Below are 12,733 nucleotides of genomic sequence, written 5' to 3' on the forward strand. Positions count from 1 at the left end.
TGATTCACTGTGGCTGGATTTACACACTGAGCCTGAGACCTGAGAGATCTTCAGCGGTTTAAACTGACAGCGAGCAAAGCCATATAATGCCACATATGGCATTATAATTGTGCCACAATCCTGAGCAAGCAGTAAGGGTTTTCAAGAGCGAGCAAAATTAAAGGTGAACGATGTAAAAATTGGCAGAATACCGACAGCAGCTGGGTTTCCAACTGCGTCAAGCGCTCAGTCTGCAACACCCATGTCAAGTGATGAATCTTACAGGAGAACTACAGATTTCAACTAATCAGTACATTTTAAAACAGTATTTAACATTATCTCTGCTATCCATGATCAATCAGAGACAGATCTATAACAGACACCGTCACTAGTCTGATGTCATTCTATCAGAGACAGATCTATAACAGACGCCGTCACTAGTCTGATGTCATTCTATCAGAGACAGATCTATAACAGACGCCGTCACTAGTCTGATGTCATTCTATCAGAGACAGATCTATAACAGACGCCGTCACTAGTCTGATGTCATTCTATCAGAGACAGATCTATAACAGACGCCGTCACTACTCTGATGTCATTCTATCAGAGACAGATCTATAACAGACGCCGTCACTAGTCTGATGTCATTCTATCAGAGACAGATCTATAACAGACGCCGTCACTAGTCTGATGTCATTCTATCAGAGACAGATCTATAACAGACGCCATCACTAGTCTGATGTCATTCTATCAGAGACAGATCTATAACAGACGCCATCACTAGTCTGATATCAGAGACAGATCTATAACAGACACCGTCACTAGTCTGATGTCATTCTATCAGAGACAGATCTATAACAGACGCCGTCACTAGTCTGATGTCATTCTATCAGAGACAGATCTATAACAGACACCATCACTAGTCTGATGTCATTCTATCAGAGACAGATCTATAACAGACGCCATCACTAGTCTGATGTCATTCTATCAGAGACAGATCTATAACAGACGCCATCACTAGTCTGATGTCATTCTATCAGAGACAGATCTATAACAGACACCATCACTAGTCTGATGTCATTCTGTCAGAGACAGATCTATAACAGACACCATCACTAGTCTGATGTCATTCTATCAGAGACAGATCTATAACAGACGCCATCACTAGTCTGATGTCATTCTATCAGAGACAGATCTATAACAGACACCGTCACTAGTCTGATGTCATTCTGTCAGAGACAGATCTATAACAGACACCGTCACTAGTCTGATGTCATTCTATCAGAGACAGATCTATAACAGACACCGTCACTAGTCTGATGTCATTCTATCAGAGACAGATCTATAACAGACACCATCACTAGTCTGATATCAGAGACAGATCTATAACAGACACCATCACTAGTCTGATGTCATTCTGTCAGAGACAGATCTATAACAGACGCCGTCACTAGTCTGATGTCATTCTATCAGAGACAGATCTATAACAGACGCCATCACTAGTCTGATGTCATTCTATCAGAGACAGATCTATAACAGACACCATCACTAGTCTGATGTCATTCTATCAGAGACAGATCTATAACAGACACCATCACTAGTCTGATATCATTCATTCTTTTCATCCTGATGAGGATTCTCTCTGATTTCTGTGATGATCTGACAAACATCTGACAGAACTTCATAGTATGTTCATGGTCGTCTATGAAACCTGTGTGAATACAAATAGATATAGAATCTATAGACACTCACCTCAGTGGTGAAAGTGAACCATCAATACTGGACAGGACAGGAGGACTGAGTCTCCTCCGGGTCCTCCGTTTACTGGGTGTGGAGGTGAATGTTTCACGACCAGTAATGTCATATTACTGGTCGTGATATGACCAGTAATATGACATTACGACCAGTAATGTCATATTACTGGTCATTCTATGACGTTGAGTCATTCTATGACTCAACGTCATAGAATGAAAACAAGGAACGTTGCTGAAGAGGGATTTGGCTAACAAGTAACGTTAGCTTCTTACCAATGGAGTACAAAAGTCACCATTTCTGTGTGTGTTTTGATGCCAAGGAAATCCTTTCTATGAGTCCATCTACCACCTGCTTCTAAGAGTCTGGTCATTCTACCTCTGTGATTCCTAACTCCGGGGCTGTGAAGCTGCTGCTGCAGGACTTACAGACTCCTTCTGTTCTGAGCACAGAGACCGTATCTGTCAACTCACAATGTACCACTATTGGCGTGAGTGAGCTTTTAGCCGTCTGCCAGGCCCTGAATGTTGGACTCCTCTTCTCTCCTGGATGCTTCCTGTTTTGGGATTCCTCCTGTTTTTGGACCTGATGGATTGCTGGTCTGCCTGGACTGAGTTTCTCCATGACCTATCAGACAGTGGATGTGCTTTCACATCTGGGTTCCTCCAGCTGCCATTGACCACTTGAAGACAAGGACAAACCTGCACTGCTGGAAGTTCTATTCTATATGATAAGGACGATAACCACTTTAATATAATTACCCTTAAAATCATTTATGTCACTTTAGAGATTTTTACTGCCGCAATTTTACTACATCGGATTCATACATGAACAAATCTGTAGTTTGTCAGTGTATTTTTCTTTTCTCTCTCTCCTCTTCTGTTTCTCTCTTCTCATCTCTCTCTCTGTTTTATATTGTTCCTATTAGAACAGTCAGTTTGCTGTTGTTGTGAGTTCTGGACTTCTCTACCATTCTTCTACTCTTCTACTTTGTTAACTGATGATGAATCGTCTCAAATTATGGTTCACCTACAGTCTCTCCATTGCCAGCGTCAGGCTGGATGTCACCGTCAGCAGCATCACCATAAGCAGTGAGCTGGCATGTTGTGCTTTGCTGTGTCACCACAGTACAGGACGTACCTCGGGAGGAAATGTGCTTACCAAGTTCAATGTCATTGAAGCAGCCAAGGATGGAAGGTGGTTAGAGTGTGAATTATCTGTCCGTCCACCTCCACAGCTGCAGTGGCCGGCAGTATCTGTCATACTGTAAACTCATCTTTGCGGGGAAACTTTCTGAATCACCAGAAAGTTTACAATATCAACAAACGCTTCATTTTGCATCTAACACAAACAGCAAATAGCATCTCCAGAGCGATGCTGAGCAATTGACAGCTGCTTGAACACTGTAAAAACACCAGACTCTGCATTTCATCATGTGTGACAGTGTTTATCTAATGGGGCAGAAAAGAAGAAATACTGCTGAAAATCACTGTACAAAACTGATGGGCTCTATGAGTTTCAGTTTTTAACGTGAACTATAATCGCTGATTCCCTTTAAAACCTGCCTCTCGTCGATGCCTCTGTAGCCTTGGATCTGGATCGAGGTTTCTGAGCCTGGAACGGGAAGTTGATCTTGGAGAGATTCTGGGGTTCTGTTGGGACTGTCTGTTTGCTGAGTGTCATGGGAGAATTGAGATGAACTGGTGCCGAGACTAAGTCAATGTTCACACACTGAAAGTGTCATTGGAGTTTGAAACAGGACAGAAATATTAATGGAACGGTCTCAGCACCTAAAATCTGAACTGCACAGTATCTATCAGTGTGTGTGACAGTGACATTGAACTTAGAGAGAGTACAACAACTGTCAAGAACCATCTGCCTTCACCAAGCAATTTCATTGTACAAGTAAAATTATTCTAATTTATATTCACCTGGAATCTAAAGCCAAGCACCAATGTGTGTGTGTGTGAGGGTGGGGGTGAGTGGAGAGGAGGGTTTTAATATGAACACCCTTCACATGCTTTTTTCATTGGTGCTGGGAGGCTGTCATTTATCACCACACAGGGACGAGCCCTTCACTTTTATTACTACATACATCACAGCCGTGTGTCACAGGAGAAGCTGTCATGGACTGAACCATCCACCATGTTTCGGCTGAGCGGCCATACAAGGATTCCATTCTGTTCCTCTTAGTGCTGAAATTATTGCATTTGAAACTGTCTGGAAATTCAAAATACCCTTTAAAGTGTCCAAAATATCTGTCTGATACACTGCACATCAACCTATATTCATCCACTGTTGACGACGAGGATCAAGAAAATGAATGAGAGGGGGAGACAAAGCAAATGTGTCATTGTTTATGTGAATTGAATATGTGAATTTATTGATTAAACTTGTGTTTGTAGTTTTGGAGCCAGGAGAAGAAATGGATTCTTTGACATTTGCAAACCTTTAAGTGTAACATCTGATTAATGGATTTGTGTGCAGTTCTTCAAGTGCCGAGTGATCAGCTGTACAAGGTCATACTCTTTAAATATTCATCAGTCCTTGTAGCCCAACATCACAATTACAACTTGTCTCAATGGACTTTATGGTCCGTGCAATACTACACCCTTTGACCTTCAAACCTTTGACCCTCCATCAGGGGGAGGAAAAAAACCCAAAAAGACAGAAACCTCAGGGAGAAGCAGAGAAAGTGTCCCTCTCCATGGGACAGACAGACCAGACACAGGTGTTTGATGTACAGACAATAGAGGTTCTGAGTTGAAAGAAGAGATTTAGCATCTGAGAGCTGCTGCAGAGTGAGGATGATGACAAACGTGTCCCATGGATCCTGGCAGCGGGGGAAGAATTGGTCATCTCAGGAGCTTCAGGCCGGGAACTAACAGCAACTCCAGATTGGATGGCACCAAACCTCTGGGAGGGAGAGGGGAGACCTGCAGCGGATCTTGGTTTAAGAAACATTTGAGAAATGATTAAGGCATGAACCAGGGGGACAAACTGAATTCTGAAGCAGCAATGTCAGTGCTCAGCTGGGTGAAATTCTAGGAGAAGAGGAATCAGAGGCCGAACTAGGATAAGGATGTGGTTCGAGATTATAGAGGGAGTAGAGTGAGGGAAGAGGAGTAGGGAGAGCTCTGGCCATCTCCCCTCCTGGTCCAGGCTTCAAACTACCTCCCCACTCACTAGTGACAAGCCCTGTCAAAGAGGAAGGCCTTAGGTCTGTTCTTAAATAAAGAGAGGGTGTCAGCCCCCCGGACCCAGACTGGAAGGAGGTTCCACAGGATGGGAGCCTGGTAGCTGAACGCTTTAGAACCACCCATTGTGGTTGTAGAGACTGTAGGAACCACAAACAGGTCTAGATTATGTGAACGTCATGGGCGATATGGTTCTCCAAGATTTCTGGGATAAGATGAAGCCTGACCGGTCAGGGCTTTATGGGTGAGGAGAAGGGGTTTGATGTCTATTCTCTATTTTACACAGAGTAAGAGGAAAGAAATGGAGATGTGTGATCTCTTTTCCTAGTACCTGTCAGAACACGAGTAGCAGCATTTTGAACCAGCTGAAGGGTCTTCAGTAAGTTATTGGGACAAGCTGATAATAAGGAATTGCAGGCATAAGACGCTGTAGAAATGATATTATTAAGAATGACACTGCACCACTTCATCCCCCTCTCTGCAGCGTTCAATGTTCACTGCCTCTCCTCCGTCCCACCTCCTCCCACTGGAAAGATCAGATACCATCAGCAGATATTGATTGCACTTCCTCTGCTTCCTAAATCATTCTGGTAATAAAAAAGACGTGGCAGGAAATTAGGTGGGAAATGAATGTGTAAAGACGTCGGTTACTTTACAAATCCCAGGTAGGAAGTCCTATGTGCTGGCTGACACATACCTCAGACACAGCTACTGTCCTGGCGTTTCACACATTGATGGCCTCCTTCCTCATTCCAGCTCCACCATGTCCATGTCGACGTGTCCTGGACACTGAACCCCCACACTGCTCCACACTGCTCCTGATGCTGCGATGCTCATCAATGCATGAGTGTGTGTGAATGTGCAGCAGGCTAGTTTCTAGCAGTTTCTGCCAGCAAGTGTGAATGTGTGTATAACGTGACATAGTACATCACTTAAATGTCGCTCCTGTGCCTTCTCTGTCTCCTCGATCCCAAACTCCCTCTAACCTGCATAAACGCATCCACTGCCCCTGCCAGCCGCCGTCGCACTGACATGAAGGTCAATCCCGCGCTGTGGTTAGAGAAAGAATGTAAATGGGGGGAATACTTAATGATCTTGCACATTTCAGGAAGATAAACACCAGCACGCACATTCCTCTGCAGACACGTTCTTGTTGCCAACAGCTTGGATGACTGAGCCATCACCTTCGTAAGGAGGTTGTCCTCTATGGGGTCATTAGAGCCTCTATTAGTTATCACTGTTAGACCGATGGCATTAAACTGCAGGAAAAGGAAGAGAGTTTTGGATACATTTTGGAGTATAACCCAGGGGTAGGGGAAAGAAAAATCTCCTGCTTAGTGTATTTGACATAAAATCTTATACTTATGTCACAACATATGGTTTGTATCAGGCAAGAAAACCGAATGAAACTATAAAAAACAGCTTTAAGGATCTAAAATACAACAATACAATGAGACTGAAGCAGAGAACACCAGTCTTTGTTAGGAGTAAAGATGGTCGCACACGGGCAACACGGTGAACATGCTCTCCCTGTGTCTACATGAGTTTTCTCGGGGTACTCCGGTGTGAGTGTCTGTCCTTCAGCTGGCGACTCGTCAGGGTGTACAGCTGGGATCTGCGCCACAACGGCCGAGACACTCAACTGGAACGAGTGAATGAATGTTCACACACACACACACACACACACACAAGAAAATACACACTGAACTGGAGAGCAAAGAGTGCGTCAGGTCACGCATGTCTCCATCTTGTTAGCCCTGAAATGTTGGCACGAGCGGACTGATATATTCAAATACATGAATAACATCTCATACCAATAATGTATCAGTATATTTGCAGAATGTGTATTCTGACGATATACAGTATTTTATCATTACAGACCCCCAAAACCACTTGAAGAACAAACATATTTGAGCCAAAAGCATCAAGATAATAGTGAGTGAACACCAGTGTGGAACAGAATGATCTACTCTGGAACGTTGATGTCAGCTGTGTCAACACACAGGAAGAATGTCGGAGCTTCAAACTCTGAATGCCATCAATCCAAACCAGTTCACTCAGTTGTTCATTTTGGAGTTCAAATCATTTCATTCCCAACACCTTATACATGCTTGTGTTCCTGCAAAGTTTCTGAACTTCCTGACTGCAGTTTGATGGTTTGGGTGTAAATGTTGACTTAAACTTCAAATGTCTCACGTAAAATGATTAAGTCCATTGTGACCTCCTCACTGCTGTCAACAGGAGGCAGAATGAACATTCCTGTTCTTACAAACAAGTGACTGAACGACAGCGTTGTGACCCCTGAGCTCCAGACGAACATTCACACTGAACTCTTCGACTTGATGAAAGTAGGTGATCATGATTCTGTCATTTGGATGTTTTGTCTCCTCTTCGTTTGGCAGAATATTCCGCTTCAAACAGATAGGATGTGGCTTTATACTCACAACACATAACATCTGTTTGAAATGTTAGTCAGGAATGTGCAACAGCAAGGAACACTCTTTGTCTGAGCTTTCAGACAGCCAACGTTGAAATTTTACGGAGCAACTGGGAGAACTCGCTCTTCTCTCTGACATGGGATGAGAAGAACCAACGACTGTGTCATGAAACAAGTTTTGATATGACTTGGGCATGAATGTGCGCATAGCGACAAAAAAGCCCCTCTGCTTTGATACAGCTTCAAACAGGTACGCTAGAAAAATGTTTGATGAGCTGCTCCATGAGACACTGAGTTGAGATTTGTCATGATTTTCTGGATCATGGAACTGCTTTTATTTGTTTAACCAAACACATTAGGACACGATGGAGGTGGGGCAGTCTGTGGAAGGATCCAGATAAACTCCACTGCTGAGCCCAAATGGCTCCATTTGTAAGAGCAGTTGATGAGGGGAAGGGGGCGATGGCTTCTGTTTTGACAGCTGGAGAAAAATGACAAACCGCTGCACTTAGAGCCTAAATGGCCACCGAGGAGGAAGGCACTCAGACAAAGCCAGCTTCATCTGGGCACCCAGTGAGAAAGACTGACATTAATCAGACATCTCTCCCATTCAAAGTGTGGAGTAAACCCATTTAGGTGTGACCCAATCATCGGCTTTGTCAAATCCTTGGCAGAGCTCATTGTGTTTCTCATTTCATTTGTCATTGTCCTTTCACATCACTTCCTTTGACAGACGAGCTGCAGGTTTGCATCAGTCCATCAGGGACAAGTCACAGTCAAACTCTGTCCCGACAAATGTCTTCATATATTGTAATATCATGAAATATTTTTTGCTTTGAATATAATGTATCCGTCGCGTTGGGCATATGTTGACAAATGATTGGTGTCCCGACGTACCCCCAGGAACTATTTAACCACTTCTTTACGAGACAGGCTGCAAAGAACAAAGCCTCGACTTCTAGAAGCAAGTAACGTCAAAGAACAACTGAAGACTTGACGGATTATTGCAAAGAATATTTATTATCACAACAACATGTATTTATTGGTTCTATTTTGTCAGATATGATGCTTTAACTGCCTGACATGTCCAGACAGTTCCTACAGTTCCTTGCAGTCAGTCTGACATGCAAGTATTAACTGTACACTGGAACTTGGAACAGAAGCGTCTTCAGTTTGTGACTGAACCTGCTCGCTGTGCGTCCTGGTGGGTCGTCAGGAAATTCAAATGAACATGATCACCTGTTCTCCAGATGCAGAGAGAGAACTCCTCAGTGGGCCGAAGAAAAGTGCAGCTGCTGAAGCTGAACTGTATCTTTCATGTGACTAAGGGATATTTTCCCGCAATTTTCACAATGTCCAAGTATTTGGACCAGTAAAACAACTGATAGCTTGAAATGATACAGACAGCAATACAGACTTCAATGTCATAATTTCACCAACAGCAGATAAACGACATGTTCTTGCTGAGTAACTGATACTTCAGAGGTTATTCCAAGCTCACGCTGCCACATTAGAGATACAGTGGATACTGCAGTAGGAAACTGAATATATTGCATCGATCCCAGGTTCAGAAAACTGAAGGATGATCAAAGTTTCCAGAAGAAACAGCGCAGCCTAATGAAATATAAACCTTCTACAACAGTGGAGGTAATTCCAAGGAAATGTAGGTGACACAAAGACATGAGTAAGATCGTGAATGTCTGCGTCGTTCATGTAAACACACTGGAGGGACACGGACTGCAGCAGTAAAGACACGAGAGTCCCAGCAGCAGCAGCAGCAGCAGCAACAGCAGCGACGCCCACACACACACACTGAAGACCAGCTATAAAAACATGTCTCAGTGTCCGCGAGAACCTCTGAACCTTCAAGCCACAGAGCAGTGGAAAACTCTACATGGACGCTCATTCTAAGGACTCTGTGGGATTTATGATGAAAAAACAACTGACAAACAGGAAACATGATTTCAGGTGCTTCTTGGTGAAACATTTTTCCCTTTGTGTATTTCTGGATCTGTTTGGAAAGGACAACTGAGACCGATTTCTGAGCTGGAACACGGTAAGCTGTTTCTTACATTTAAAGGGAACCAGAAAGCAAATAAGAGTACACTGTATATTCACTTAAAATAATTTACATGACAATGGTTGCTACGCTGCAAACTTAATGTTTCAGATCTGTGTCGGACCATTCTAGCTCTGCTGGGTGGAGAAAAAGAAATGTATTGTGTGTGTATGTGTATTCTAGCCAGAGTGTTTTCACAATGCTGAAGGAAAAGAAATTGTCCTGGAAGTTTGTTTCTATTCCTGTCCTGTGTTTGTCTGACCTTCAGTGGCGTCAGGTGACAATGGGACTCAGTCAAGGGATATGTCTGTACGTGTCATTTTATACCGTGTCGGCAACAGAGACAAGAGCGTTTCATAGCATTCACAAAGACCAAATCATGGAAACAAACAGGAAAATATAACAAGGAACAAATACTGAATTACTGTTCCAGATGTAGACGGGCATTTTGTGTTCTTCAAAGTATCTTGGGTGGAGAATTATTGTCCTGTGGTTCTTCACCTTTATGCCATTAATGGTGACAACAAAATTATGCTCACTGGGCGACCAAACACAGATAATGGGAGTGTCAAGACAAGACGATTCAGTCATAATGATGGTCCTGGCAGCCAGAATTATCCTCAGATTATAGAAAAGTGCATCCCCGTCAGACTATAAAAACAATGGATTGAGACTATGACAGAAATAGTAATAATATTATGAAGAGATGCTGGCGAGAGTTAACAATGAAGGGGAGGAAGACGGGGGGGGTCATGGGACCGTTTCATCACTATGAGCCTGTGGTGATGGTTTAGCTGTCACTATTATTACTATTAATATGTGAATGACTCTGTATTGGCATGTGGGACGCCAGGGACCCACTGTAACCCCACCCAACGGAACTGTCTGAAAGTCTGAAATATGTATATACTGTATATATATTCATTTCAAACATGTCTGTTCAAAATGGTGGTTTTTCACCTTTTAACAAAACAAACACGAGTCCTCAGTGACACACTGCACACCAATTATTTTCTCTGGTATGAGAACGTATGATCATAGGTTGTCTGCTCGGTGAAGAATCACCCAGAGCTACACAGACCAACACTTCACTCCAAAATTAAACATGCACACTCACGCTGCTCATGTGAACATCGGTCACTTTAGTCACGTAGAAACCTCCTTACATGATGTGTCTCTTTGTTTTACATGATGTGTCCTCTTTGTTTTGCAGACTCCTTGAATGATGGACCACATGAGCCCAAGGGTCCAGTCATGTTCACTCTGAGCCACCACAACTCCTCGGTCGCCTCCACTCGTCCCTCATTTCTTTAATGGCAGCCGAGGGCAGGTGGAGGTGCAGGTGGCTCTGGAGGGGGTTCCTCAGCAGGGAAACTTCACGTTGGTGCAGCCAACCACCAGTGGCATCATTGTGGTCATACTGTCAATGACACTGGGCATCTTCTCCAACATTGTGGCTCTGGTCATCCTGGCCAACGCCTACTCGTCCCAGCGCCGGCGCTCAAAAGCCACTTTCCTTCTCTTTGCTACTTCACTGGTGGTGACAGATTTCATTGGACATGTGATCCCTGGAGCACTGGTTCTCCGACTCTACCTCTCTGGAGGTGTGTACCCAGAGGACCTAAACTCTTCTGATGGCATGTGCCAGTTCCTGGGTGGCAGCATGGTGTTTTTTGGCCTGTGCCCACTCTTCATGGGCTGCGCCATGGCTGCCGAACGTTGCCTTGGTGTTACTAAGCCGTTGCTGCACTCATCCCTGGTCACCACCACCCGCTCCAAGATATGCCTGTCTGTCATCTGGATGGCGGCTCTGTGTGTGGCCCTGCTGCCCTGCTTCCAGCTGGGCTCATACACCTACCAGGACCCAGGCACCTGGTGCTTCATCAAAGTGCTCAGTGACACAGAGGTGGCGGATGTGGCATTCGTGGTGCTCTTCTCTGGACTCGGCTGACCTCCCTGGTAGTGGCGCTGGTGTGTAACACCATCAGCGGACTGACGCTGGTGCTCGCGCGACTCAGAAGAAAGCCCGGCTGCCACCGTTCAGCCAAATCCCACGACATAGAGATGATGGTGCAGCTGGTGGGGATCATGGTCACGTCATGTATCTGCTGGTGCCCTCTACTGGTGAGTATCAGACAGTACAGTGACACGTGAGGAAACAGTCATGATCTAATCCACAGGTTGTGTCACTTTAAGACAAAGGTATTACCAGCAGCTCTACTACCAGGTTGTGAAGTTCTCTGTGTCAGATAAATATGGTCCAACTCACACACCGGATGTTCAGAGAAGGAAACTACTTGATGAGAATGATGAGATCAGTACAGGCTGAGAGAGAGAGAGAGAGAGAGAGAGAGAGAGAGAGAGAGAGAGAGAGAGAGAGAGGAGGAGGAGTCTGTAACTTGTAGAGTGACCCTGAACCATCCAACAGCTACCACAGCATGCACCACTGCTTTGTGGAGTTAAGAAACATTATATGTCACATAACTGAAGCTACATTTCATTTTCCAAAAATGAAACTAGTAACACTGACACATGTCAATTTGACGCCTTTCAATCCCTTTACCTGCTTTGCAGTTATTACAGACGATCATACTTCATTCTCTAACATGACATTGTCCTGTTTCATGAATGCAGATCTTCGGTTTGATGTCTGTTATCCTGTCGTACACGGGATCCATTGGTAAGGACCTGTCCAACTACAGAATCTTGCTGGTGATGGGTGTGAGACTTGCCACATGGAACCAAATCCTCGACCCCTGGGTCTACATCCTTCTGCGTCGCACCATCCTCCGAAAAATCTACCTCATTTCTAAATGCCAATTGAGCCTGAGGGCCAATATATTAGGCCGCTGGGAGCCAACGTCCTATCCCAGCTCAGAGAAAAATGAAGTGAAACAGATCTGAGCTAACATGGGGACTGAGTGTGGACAGAGCGGGTTGACACCAGTCAGTCTACCATCTGTGACATAGTGTCAGTGACCCACGGTGTGTTAGCAGCCCTGTACAGCAGCTTCTGCCTGCGAGTGTAAATAAAGTGACATTTGGGTGGAGGTGCAACTTCCAAAATGCTTAATGCACAAAATGAAAGGTTACCATTTTCTGACCTTACAAAAGGAAGCTCAACTAAATACGATACGATTTTGCACAAAATACCAAAAGCCAAGAAAGCATTCTTTCAAATTGTTCTCAATGTTGTCAAAGGAACAACAGGCATCCATGTCCTGTCAGAGGGAAAGATGTCGTCAGCAGGATGAGCGTTACACATCCATTCTACCTACTTTTTTTACTACACAGTTCCAGCACAATTCT

General features: G+C 44.2%; 1 protein-coding gene across 1 annotated transcript; it reads left to right on the plus strand.

Annotated features, from left to right (window-relative positions):
- Nucleotides 1-10,744: 10,744 nt before the first annotated feature.
- Nucleotides 10,745-12,328, plus strand: LOC144740095 (prostaglandin E2 receptor EP1 subtype-like; the record flags this gene model as incomplete). Its single annotated transcript, XM_078622976.1, is given in 3 exon segments — nucleotides 10,745-11,370; nucleotides 11,373-11,548; nucleotides 12,059-12,328. Coding segments are annotated over 3 exon segments (1,072 nt in total), but the record flags the coding sequence as incomplete, so codon positions are not given.
- Between the last annotated feature and the right edge of the window lie 405 nt (nucleotides 12,329-12,733).

This window comes from Lampetra planeri, unplaced genomic scaffold (assembly GCF_965212315.1).
Source record: "Lampetra planeri unplaced genomic scaffold, kcLamPlan1.2.h2 scaffold_1899, whole genome shotgun sequence".
NCBI lineage: Eukaryota > Metazoa > Chordata > Hyperoartia > Petromyzontiformes > Petromyzontidae > Lampetra > Lampetra planeri.